This window comes from Schistocerca nitens, chromosome 1 (assembly GCF_023898315.1).
Source record: "Schistocerca nitens isolate TAMUIC-IGC-003100 chromosome 1, iqSchNite1.1, whole genome shotgun sequence".
Lineage (NCBI taxonomy): Eukaryota > Metazoa > Arthropoda > Insecta > Orthoptera > Acrididae > Schistocerca > Schistocerca nitens.
In genome coordinates this window covers 1,144,339,134-1,144,352,032 of record NC_064614.1, presented here as the reverse complement: position 1 = coordinate 1,144,352,032, position 12,899 = coordinate 1,144,339,134, and the positions used below count along the sequence as shown (strand labels likewise).

The window sequence follows — 12,899 nt, the reverse complement described above, 5'->3', positions numbered from 1 at the left end:
ATATTCTAGTGCTTCATCCTTCTAGTAGGCCACCATTTAAAACCTAATCTATACTAAAATATAACTACATATGCACAAAATGTCACTGCTTTGGCTACATATAAAACTGACATGGGAGGGGAGAGGAGACATTGTTTCTACTGTGTCAGAGAAGAAGCAAATATGTACAGGTACAACATAGAACTCCTCTCTCTTCATTGCAGTTAATCATGCTGATGTTTCAAAATGCCTTGTGTGTTGGTTGGATGGGTTCCTTTGCAGAAAAGTGACAGAGCTCATGTGAGAAACACTCTGCTCTTTCCTTCCCGAATAAGTGAACAATTTGTTTCATATGGAATTTTTATTTGGTGGAAAAAATATTCTTATGAACTCTGTGATTTTCTTGTTAAATGTTCATTATGTATTTAAAAGCAAAATAGAAATGAATGAAGGGGAGGTGGCATAATTCCAATGTTTCAAGACTTTGGAAAATTACCAAAAAGTGAGTGTACATAGCCATAGTCTATGTTGAACTGTTGCTGCACATTTTAACTAGGTTTATAACTGCACTCTTACATCAGGTCAGGTTCGTGAACAATTTATTGCATTTTATACTGTCGATGTGTTCTCATATAGACTGTGCATCACATTGTGGCAGATTTAAATATACTCTCGATTAGGGACTATTACGTCATTGGAAATCACCGAGCTCATAAGAATATTTTTTCCACTAAATAAAAATTCCATATGAAACAAATCGTTCACTTATTCGGAAAGGAAGGAGCAGAGTGTTTCTCACATTAGCTCTGTCACCTTTCTGCAAAGGAATCCATACAACCAACACACAAGGCATTTTGAAACATTTTTTACTGAGTCAATTATATGGTACAGTAATGAGATTGAAACTTTTTTGATTCTGGAGCCATTAATATCAGAATTTTTCCATGGCATATGAAGTCAAACTATTCATCTATCTGACAGCTGATGTGAGAAGGCTGGTTTAAAAATATTATAATAAATGAAACACTTTAGATTCACAAACAATTTATACAGTATATCCAACATTAATATCATATTCTGGTGGTGTCATGTAGCACAAATGTGATGCTCCCGCAGTACGCAGTTAACAAATCTCTGCACTATAGTGTTCAAATAGATAAATTTAATTGGAGAGTCTAAGATGAGACATTGATTGCTGCTGAAAAAACCTTGTATGACCAGTAAAGCAGATATGAGTAAATGATAACTTTCGTTTTCCATTAGCTACAGCAGAAGTCTGGTTCACAAATGAGCAAATGCAAAAATGAGTCAATTGGTGGCTGTATAAATTGCAAAGATTCAGTGAGGGGCTACGTAAAATATGGTTTTAATGTCTTATTATTACACACATGTGAACTGACACAGATAAATTAACAACTTACAATATAATTCTTTTGAAACAAGCTCCAACCATCAAGATAAAAAAACACAAGAATGGTGTTCAAGGAGGGTTATGATCATCTCTCTCTCTCCATTGAGGCAGGCCACACTGTAACTGTTCCCTTAGAAGAACAATATGATGAAGTGATGGAAGAGTATGTTTCACACAATTTTTCAGACATTAAGGTCAAACATCATCCTAAATGATGACTCCGCTGTCACTTCACCATTCACTGCCGCAATGCACCACATCAAGCATTTGTGGGAGCCGTAGAGGCTTTATATTGGGCTCTGATCCTCACACTCGAAATTTCAGAAAAGATGACAGAGGAAATTATAATAAAGCTGTGGCATAAGGCATTTAACGATTTGGCATTTGTCTCTGCATACGCAGACTGACGCACAGGTAGAGCATTTAAACAGCTAAGTACACACTATTAAACAAACCAATTTGTTTAAGACTAAAAAATTTGGCATATCATACTGTAATTTTACTTGGAAGAGCTGTTGCAAGATATATTTATATGTACAGTTTTCTATAATTTACACACTGAACTCCAAACTGCTTCTTCATAATATCTAATAACAATGTCACCCTTGGTCATCATGCACATTGTAATGGGTCAGCCAAATCCATGTAAATTTGTTCATAAAGTTTTAATGTCACACATGACATAACTCTGCAGTTTCAAAATTGAAGGACTAATCACTACATGGATGAAAATTGTCAGACTTACTGTTACATCCAGTGCACATCGTTATCACATGAAAATAACCATACTGGCTCCTGCTTAGGATAAACAATATGTACTTTTGAAGGAAATAGTACAATGATACGCAGTCAAATTACAGTTTTTAATATATGGCAAGAATATCAGTTATTCTAGGATAACATTTTCTGATATTTAATTTCTCGCTGTAGCATAAACTGAAACCATTTTATTCTATAGTGCAGTACATGGTACTGCTTTACATATTTGCTTCTTCTGTACAAATAATTGCACATTAAAACACACACATGCAAGAATTTCTTAATTAAAATAAATATGCAATCTAAATATTAGATAACAATATATATAAATATGTGCAAGGTGGGTCCACTTTAATTTGAGTATAACTGCTTGTAAGTACTACACATTTAACAAATGCAAAAATAAAAAAGTTTCATCGACCAAGTATTAAATCACTTTGGTCATTCACTAGAAAATTGTAAACAAAATTCGCCTTCTTCCTGTCAAGTGCCTGCTGATTTGTCCGAACTCTTGAACTCAAATCGCCACGACTACGTGGTGGATCACGTAGGAAGATTGTCCCAAACAGTGTGGCTGAAAAAATTGCAACATGTAAGCTTTTTTGTAATGGCCTTTACAGCTCACAGATTTTATTCTCATCTTGGGTAATAATTGGCACACCTTACGGAATAAATTACCTTACCACTTTTAAAGATCTTTTTCATACTTAACACAGTTATTTTATATTGAAGAGCTATTATGCTAAATAATAATAATAAAGGAATGGTGATTAAGTGGATAGTCCAGCCTCTTCAAGTGGTTTTATTATTCTGCAGTCATGCAAACGCTCAGTCTAGATATATTGGGGATCAGTATAATGAAAATGGGATTTTTTTTAAGGATTTCGGGGCAGATGAATATAGGGTAATATCAGTAGCGCCAGACGATGAAATGGGGGTAGGATAATCATGAATAGGAAGGTAGAGAGGTAGAGCAGAAAGTGAGTTATTGTGAGTAATTCAATGAAAGGATTATGCTCACCAAAACCGACACTAAATCAATACCTACAACAACTGATCAGATATACATGCCGAGGTTGCAAGCAGAAGATGAAGAGAGAGAGAGAGAGAGAGAGAGAGAGAGAGAGAGAGAGACTACATGAAGGTATTGAATGTATAATTCAGTATGGAAAGGGAGATGGAAGTCTAATAATCATTGGTGACTGGAAAACTCTATAGGGGAAGGAATAAAACACTGTGTTATAGGAGAATACGGGTTCAGTAACATGAATTAGAGAGGAGGAAGACTAAATTCTGCAGTAAACTTCAGTTTAATGGCAAATGCACTATTCAAAAATCACACAAGATCATGGTGAACCCTGAAAAGACCAGCAGACAAACTATCATCAGACATAGATTCCGAAATAAGATACAGCATTGTAAGGCCTACTCAGCTCATAATTTATAAATGATGAAAAGTATGCTGAAGTTCAAGAGAATTATCAGAAATAACCAATGTTAAAATAATGGAGGTACTGGAGTACTGAAGAATGGTGAGATGCATTTGAAGTACTTTAAGAATACCACAAAAGGTAGATCAGTTCAAGAAAAACTGAAATCTCAAAAACTAAAATGTCACAAAGTTGGTCATACTGTTGTAGATATAAGAAACACAGCTTTCTGTGAACATTTCAGCTTCACCGAGTTACTGCTGTGTCAGATTTGTCCATCTTGAGCTTTTGATAACTCCCTACATCATCACCAGGATATTTCGATGTCTATAACTGAAGAACATTGGTAGTAATGCTGATTTCTTTAGATAAGTGATTCTTTGATTTCAGTGTCAAGCATCAATTTCCATGCACCACTAAGGGTGTAACCGCTGACTCGGTTAAGATAGCTGTTACATATTCTGATGTTAACACCTTCATTGATGACACAATCACAGTAAATAGATGCACAGGATAATATTTGTTTCATCATACATAATCACGTGCTTGTTCACGAGGCTACAATTTGGAATAGCAAATCTGAGAAAATCACAATGTTTTGTGTGTTGTTGGTGCTCTTCGCAGTCGCTGAAATCAGTGGTATTGACTGACCAATCCAATTGCTACCACAGTCTAGGTATTTTGCAAATTCCATAAACACCGAGACCGAGGCTGTCTTTTCCTGGGTGCACCATCTCTAATTATCTTGAGTGATGGTAAAAAGCATTGAATAACTTTTTTATGGCGCAAAACTGCTACAGTCATTAGCGCCCGGTCTGTGGCTTAAAGCAAAAAAAAAATAATAAAGGACATCAGCAGCAATGGGAGCGACAATCAAAGTGGGGAAAGTAAAAGACAGAAGGAAAGCTTAAAAAACCACTATAGAAAGGGGGGCTGTTTTCCCCAAAAAGAGTTTCAAATGACCGACATCCTCTCACTGACACTAATAAACTCGAGGATGCAATCGGATGAGCGCTTGTCATCTCCTAAAATATAATGGAAACATTCCACGTGGGAAAAATATATCTAAAAACAAAGATGATGGGACTTACCAAACGAAAGCGCTGGCACGTCGACAGACACACAAACAAACACAAACATACACACAAAATTCCAGCTTTTGCAACCAACGGTTGCCTCGCCAGGAAAGAGGGAAGGAGAGGGAAAGACGAAAGGATGTGGGTTTTAAGGGAGAGGGTAAGGAGGCATTCCAATCCCGGGAGCGGAAAGACTTACGTTAGGGGGAAAAAAGGACGGGTACACACACACACACACACACACACACACACATCCACACATATACAGACACAAGCAGACATATCCTAAACATAACTCCCCTAAACATAACTCAGATCACACAGAAGTAAAAAACCCTGGACTACACAAAGAATAAAGATATTCATGTGGGACAAAAAGGAGACTATATCTACTATCCAGGAACAGCTCTGATGTTAGCATTGTAATGCATTACAAAGAATACTACGAAATATTGAAGTAAGTATATGATATATACTGATATGTCTGCTTGTGTCTGTATATGTGTGGATGGATATATATATGTATGTGTGTGTGTGTGTGTGTGTGTGTGTGTGTGTGTGTGTGTGTGTGTGCGTGGGCGCGCGCACCCGTCCTTTTTCCCCCCCTAAGGTAAGTCTTTCCGCTCCCGGGATTGGAATGACTCCTTACCCTCTCCCTTAAAACCCACATCCTTTCGTCTTTTCCTCTCCTTCCCTCTTTCCTGACGAGGCAACCGTTGGTTGCGAAAGCTAGAATTTTGTGTGTATGTTTGTGTTTGTTTGTGTGTTTATCGACCTGCCAGCGCTTTCGTTTGGTAAGTCACATCATCTTTGTTTTTACATATATTCATCTCCTAAAATGGTAGATATATCAGGCGACAGCTGTAGACTGGCACGTAGCGGAGTAAAATAGGGGTACTCAAGTAAAAGATGTCTCACCATTCACAGTTGAGAGCAGTGGGGACAAAGCAGGGCGGGGATTGCCACTTAAAAGATGTTGATGGCTAAAAAGACAGTGCCCTATCCGGAGTCTAGTTAAAATTACCTCCTCCCAACGATGAGATCAGGAGGAAGAGGTCCAAGCACAGGAAAGAGCTTTCACGTCCCACAATTTATTATTGGGAAGTGTAGACCAACATGCGTGCCAAAAAAGAGCAACACGCTGACTCTGTAGATCGGCAAAGGGAACCATGCGAACAGCAGGCTGAAGAAGAGAGACTGCAGCCTTGGCCACTATATCGGCCACCTCGTTTCCATGGATACCAACGTGTCCTGGGATCCAGAGGAATACCACAGAGACGCCCCCCAAGTGGAGTTAGTCCTGAATCTGGTGGACCAGAGGGTGGACAGGGTAAAGAGCTTGGAGACTGAGGAGAGAGCCGAGCGAATCTGAGCATATAATATACTGTATCCGCTGATGACGACGAATGTATTTGACAGTCTGGAGAACAGCGTAAAGCTCCGCAGTAAAAACCGAACACTGGTCGGGAAGCCGAAATTGATTAGGGGTGTCGCCAACAATATAGGCACTCCTAACACCAAATGATGTTTTTGAGACATCAGTGTAAATAAATGTGGTATCCTTCATTTGTGCGCATAGAGCAGCAAATGCCGACGATAAATGAGACAAGGCGTACCATCCTTGGGAAGCTGACAAAGGTCACAGAACAGGTAGGTCTGGGGGGCGCAGCCAAGGCGTTGTTGTACCCCCAGTTGTCAAGAAAGTTTTAGAACATTGGAAGGAAAGAGAATGTAGCAGTTGACGGAAGCAGATTCCCAGTGGTAGTAGAGAGGAAGGGTGGCCTGCATACCCTAAATCCAAGGAGGCATCGAAAAGAAGGTCATGGGCAGGATTAGCAGGCATGGAAAACAGATGGCTAGCATAGCAACTCAGGAGGGCAGCTTGCCAATTGGACAGCGAAGGGTCAGCAGTCCCAGCATAAAGGCTTTCCACAGGGCTGGTGTAAAAAGCTCCAGACGCTAAATGCAATCCACGGTGGTGGACAGAGTCAAGACCCCGAAGAATAGACGGCCGAGCAGAGGAAAAAACTATGCTTCCATAGTCCAATTTCGAGAACTAAGGCGCGATAGAGGCGGAGAAGGACCCTGGGGTACCCCGTCTTCTTGGGACAAAGTACAGGAGAGAGTAGTGTTCACCCGCACTTAAAATGTGCGCTCTGCCATAAATTCAAGAATAAAAAGGGACAGCCGACCTCGAAAGCCCCAAGAGAACAGTGTGTGGAGGATGCCTGTCCTCCAACAGGTATCGTATGCCATCTCCAGATCAAAAAATATTGCTACCGTTTGGCATTTCCAGAGAAAATTTTTCATGATATAAGTGGAGAGAGCAACAAGATGGTCAACTGCAGAACAATGCTTTCAGAAAACGCATTGGGCAGGTGTTAAAAGGCTTCGGGACCACAGCCACCAGGCTAAACGGCAATTCACCATACGCTCCAAAACCTTACATACACTACTAGTGAGAGAAATGGGGCGATAGCTGGAGGGGAGATGTTTGTCCTTTCCAGGTTTCGGAATGACGATAGCTTCCCGCCATCTTCTGGGAAAAGTACTGTCAGTCCAAATTCGATTATAAAGGCGAAGGAGGTAATGCAGACTATGGTAGGATAAATGCAGCAACATTTGGATGTGGATACCATCCGGTCCTGGGGCGGAAGATCCAGAAGAAGAGAGTGTGTGTTGGAGTTCCTGCATGGAGAAAACAGTATTATAGCTTTCGCTATATTGAGAGGAGAAAACAAGAGGTCGCACTTCTGCTGCACGTTTCTTCGAGAGAAAGGCTGGCGGGTAATTTGAAGAACTCGAAATCTCAGCATAATGTTGACCTAACGAGTTATAAATTACGATGGGGTCCACTAAGGTCTCATGTGCGACAGTGAGCCCACAGATCAGGGAGAAACTAGGTGCGCCAGATAACCATCGAATTCGACTCCAAACTTCCGAGGAGGGAGTGAAGGTGTTGAAAGAGCTAGTAAAGAAGTCCTAGCTTGCCATCTTGCTATTGTGGATGACGTGACGGCATCACGCACATAACTGCTTATAGTGGATACAGTTGGCCAAAGTAGGATGGTTGCGGAAAATGCGAAGAGCACATTGCCACTCACGTATTGCGTCATGGCACGCCTCGTTCCACCAAGGAACTGGGGGGCGCCGGGGCAAATTGGAGGTGCGAGGTATTGAACGTTCTGCGGCTGTAAGAATAACTTCTGTAACATGAGTGACCTGATTGTCGACGCTAGGAAAGTGATGGTCATCGAATGTCGTTAGATGGCACTTGTGGCTGCAAACGAAGGACACATGGAAAATGGTCACTCGAGTATCAGCAAGAGCGAACCATTCAAAGTGCTGAGCTAGCTGAACAATACCAACCATAAGGTCCAAGTGAGGGACATTCGTTGTGGAGGCAGACAAAAATGTAGGGTCCCCAGTGTTGAGGCAAACGAGATCCACTTGGTGGAAGATGTCAATCAATAGGGAGCCTCGCGGACAAGGACACGAAGATCCCCAAAGCGGGTGGTGGGCGCTGAAGTCCCCAACCAGCAAATAGCGGTGCGCGAGTTGACCAAAGTGATGAATGAGATCAGCTTTTGCCATCGGTGTGGACGATGGAATGTATACGGTACAAAGAGAGAAGGTGTATCCAGAAAGGGAAAAATGGACAGCAACAGCAACAGCTTGAAAGGAACTGTTTAAGTGGATTCGGTGATAATGGACAATATCATGGAGAAGAATCTTAAGTCCCCCATGTGCTGGTGTGCCATCAACAGAGGGGAGATCAAACCAGACTGACTGGAAATGAGAGAAAACAAAGCGATCGTGGGGATGTAGCTTTGTTTTCTGAAAACAGAAGATGACTGGCGAGTAGGATCGTAAGAGGATCGACAATTCATCCGGCTCTAATGCCGCAGATATTCCAATGGATAATTGACATAGGGTGGGCAGAGAAGGGAAGAATCTTACCACGGTTGCTCTCAACTCAACGACTGCTGAGAGCCGGTGGCTGACAATGTGGAACGGCATGCAGCCAAAGGCAGAAGATCCTGATCCATAGGTTGTTCGGGGGCAGCTCCTGCCACCAGCAATCGGCCAGTTGATCGGCCGCCAGCAGTGCGCCTTGGCGGAGAAGGAGAGGAACTTTGTTTCCTATGAGCCTTCTTGGAAACAGGACATTGAGATGAGGGAGGAATCGGTGGTTGTGAAGTCGGGGTACATAAAAAATCTTCGCGAGTAGGCTCTTTTTTAGAAGTCTGGGTGTCTGAATTTGGGGCTCGTGATTTAGCAGAAGCCGTTGAAAGGTGAGCCGTAGAGTGAGCAGGTGATAGTGGGGAGGTTGAACGGGTGATCTTAGCGCTGGCCAATGTGACGACCATGGCGCTAAAGGTGAGATCACAAGTCTGCGTGGCTGCCTCCCTAGTAGGCCAAGGAGATGCAAGGACAGTGCTATATTTACCTGCTGGAGGCACAGTGGGCTTTCAACTGGCGAGTAACTTACGGACAGCAAATGTAGACACCTTTTCCTTCACTCTGGTTTCCTGAATAAGCCATTCATGTTTGAAAATGGGGCAATCTCTAAAGGAAGCAGCGTGGTCACCCATACAGTTGATGCAATGAGAGGATGGAGGTGGACAAGCACCCTTATGGGCATCCTTGCCACACATAACACATTTGGCCGGATTGGAACATGACTGGCTGGTACGATTCAACCGCTGACACCGATAGCAACGCATAGGATTAGGGATGTAAGGGCGAACTGAAACTATCTCATAGCCCGCTTCAATGTTCAATGGAAGTTGAACTCTGTCAAATGTCAAGAAGATAGTACAGGTTCATACCAAGTCCTTGTCAACCCTTTTCATGAATCGATGTACAGCCATTACGCCCTGGTCAGACACGTGGTTTTGAATTTCCTCGTTGGACAATCCGTCGAATGAGCGTGAATAAACCATCCCGCGTGATGAATTTAAAGTGCGGTGCACTTCCACCCGGACAGGGAAGGTGTGTAGCAGTGAAGTTCACAGCAATTTTTGTGCCTGGAGGGTACTGACTGTTACCAACAGCAAGGTGCCATTTCGTAATTGGGAACAAGACTTTACAGGACCTGAAATTGCGTCGACACCTTTCTGAATAATGAACGGGTTGACTGTGGAGAAGTCTTGACCTTCGTCCGACCGAGAAACAACAAGGAACTGTGGCACTGATGGAAGAATTGTCTGTGGCTGAGACTCATTTAACTTTCGCTTGTGAGCAGAAATTGTAGACGTAGAGGAAACCATTGCAGAAGTATCCCCCATGATTACCAGCGTCTCTGATGGCGCCCTCCTTTTTGTGTGGGGCCCTCTCTGTGGGCACTCCTGCCTTAGGTGATTGTTCACACCTCAGGTCACACCTCCTGAGGAATGGATGGAAGGTACCACCTCAGGTAATCACCCATCCCTGGGCCTGGCCATTACCAGTGGGTACATACGTGTCCTATCTGTCTACCCGGGGTGGGGGATTACGCGTTACCCCGTCACCGGCTACACTTGGGAACGCATGGGTCGGTCTTCAGACACACACAGGGAAGAAAGAAAGAGAAAGGGAGTAACAAAGAAAAGGAAAGGAAAGAAGAGAGGACTCAAACGCCACAGCTGAGAAGAGGATAAAGAGAAGAGGCAAGGAAAAGAGAAGGACAAAGGGAGGACAGAGACTTTCCAGCATATAAAGCAAAGAAGAGAGACTGTCTTACAGTTACAAGTGTTCGTTTCCAGACGTAGGCACGAAACATACTACCATAGGGGGAGAAGGGGAAGGGAAGAGGTGGTGGTGAGGGGGGGGGGGTGGATGGGGGATGGGGAAGGATGTGAAAAATGAAGGTATGCAGCCCAGAAAGGAAAGAGAGCCACACTAGCTCGGGGTCCCGTGCTCCCCACGCACGTATCAACAAAAAGAGTTGTGGACCCCCTGGGGGGGGATTGAATACCATATCTGCCCAGGACTCTGTGTATTTTATTAACTGCTGTAGCTTCAAAGAAAGAAGGAATGCTATGGGCTGATCACCTGATTATTGAGTATCTCAGTTTCTGTTTCTTGAATGTGAGATCTTGGAATCCATGTGTTATTTGCAATTGTTTACTTTATTTATCAGAATATTTAAAACTGCTCCTTTATGGGATGGACGAAGTATGTTTTGTGCACTGAGATGTACTTCGGTATGACTCGCTTTCCAGAGAATAGAGTGCCCTAGCTGACTATGTAATTTTTGTTGAAGAAGACATCTAAAAATGGTAATTTTCCTTCTCTCTCCATCTCACCTAATCAATTAACAGGTGAAGTGCTGCAATTCCATGTGGCCAAATCATAAATGTGTCTTCCACACTGCAAAACGAGCAAGTTGGACAAGGAGTTTAATTTCACGTGCATGTCTCAAAGTGCTCCATAAAGACATTGTCCACTGCTGGAGACTATAGATTTTTCATTAGTCATTTCATAAAATCTAACTTTATATAAAAATATGTGGTTGTCGAAGTATGGTGAAAGAGTATGACAGTCTTGAGAGGGAAGTGGTCCAGTAGTAACTTATGTGTCCTCCACAGGGACTTTTGAACAAAGAGACCACATCCAAACTAACAGTAATTTCACCTTGATTGGTTCAGATCTGTTTGCGACCAAAAACTTTGAAGAGTTTTTAATATGGTGTTCACAGTGAAGAGCAATTGACTTACATAATGTTTTAAGAATATTGTGAAAGGATAGTTGCTACTCACCATATAGCAGACATTCTGAGTCACAGAAAGATACAACAAAAAAACTGTCTGAAAATGAGATTTTGGCCAACAAGGCCTACGTTGGAAACACACACATACAAAAATCAGATGGGTAGCTCAGGCACTACGTTTACCGGAAACCAACTTATTTTGACCTATATCTTAATGCACAAAGATCTCATCATCTAGCCCATAAAACAGCAGTTTTAAATATGCTGATAAATTAAGCTAAAACTGCCTGTGCAAAGGCACACACGGGTTCCGATATCTAACAAACGTATTCCAGAATTGCTATAATTATTCAGGTATTAAGTTAGCCATGTCTAAGAAACAAAACCAGAGATACTCAATCACCAGAAGCTGATCAGTCCGTAGCAATCTTTCCTTTCTTCAAAGCTACAAAAATCAAAATAAGCAGAGTCCTGGGCAGACACAGTATCCAATCCATTTTCCAATCACACAAAAATAGTTAGAGATGATAATCCTATAAAAGACTCATGAATGTGGTACAGTTACACCAGTAGTCAAGGTGAGTGATTTCAAGGGGGGTGGGGGTGGGGGGACGAGATTTCAACAAATCTGTCATTTCTGAACACAGCCTCATGCATGAACACATGATTATGTTAGATGAAATGGAAATAATATCCCAGGTATCCACCTACTGCAATTCTGTCATCAGAGGTGCCATTGAGATCAGAATGTGCAACAGCAACTTTAACACAGTCAGCAGCTACACCCTTTTTAGGGTGTGGAAATGAGTGTTTTATGCTGAAAGGCAACAGATAAATCAACTGAGACATCCACACTCTACGAAATCAACATTGCTACCAATGTTCCTCAGTCACAGACATCAACATAATCTAAGACAGCATATGGAAGTTCTGTAATGTCTCTGCCAACTAATGTACCTAATGGCTTACTAGAATCCACTGATGACAATGACAGATGAAGCTTTCAAAAGCGCAAGATTGACTGATCTCACAGAGTAAGAAATCTGTTACACATTTGTTGAAGAATGTCATTGTGAAAAACTATGTTGCCAAATACTTCAGCTGATCGAAAAAAGAATACAAAGCAATACAAGTCATTTCGGAATAAAATAAACAGGAAGTGCAGTGAAGCAAAGCCAAAATGGCTGCAGGCAAAATGTGAAGCAATCTTAAAAGAAATAATCATTGGAAGTACTGATCCAAGATATAAAAAGAACGATCAGCATTAAGAGTGCAGTCTGATTTCCACTGTTAAGACCCAGGGGGGGGGGGGGGGGGGGGGGAGAGAGAGAGAGAGAGAGAGAGAGAGAGAGAGAGAGAGAGAGAGAGAGAGAGAGAGAGAGAGCAGATAGGAGGAGAAAGTGCACTGAAGACGTCTACTTAAGAGAGGAACTGTTTGGTGACAAGATTATGAAGAAGTGGGAATTGATATGGAAGACAGAGGATCCAGTATTGAAATCTGAGTTTAACACAGCATTGGAATACTAACAATAAAATACGGTGGAAGGTAT

The 12,899-nt window shown here is 42.0% G+C and overlaps 1 protein-coding gene across 3 annotated transcripts in view; it reads right to left on the bottom strand.

The window, feature by feature from the left end:
- Positions 1 to 1,321: 1,321 nt before the first annotated feature.
- Positions 1,322 to 12,899, bottom strand: part of LOC126199634 (inositol polyphosphate 5-phosphatase OCRL) — a 108,422-nt gene continuing 96,844 nt past the window's right edge. For all 3 annotated transcript variants that reach the window (XM_049936563.1, XM_049936571.1, XM_049936578.1), the window contains one exon: positions 1,322 to 2,723. In XM_049936563.1, the coding sequence (XP_049792520.1) occupies positions 2,563 to 2,723 (161 nt within the window). In that variant the 3' untranslated portion in view covers positions 1,322 to 2,562. The remainder of the gene's footprint in view (positions 2,724 to 12,899) is intronic.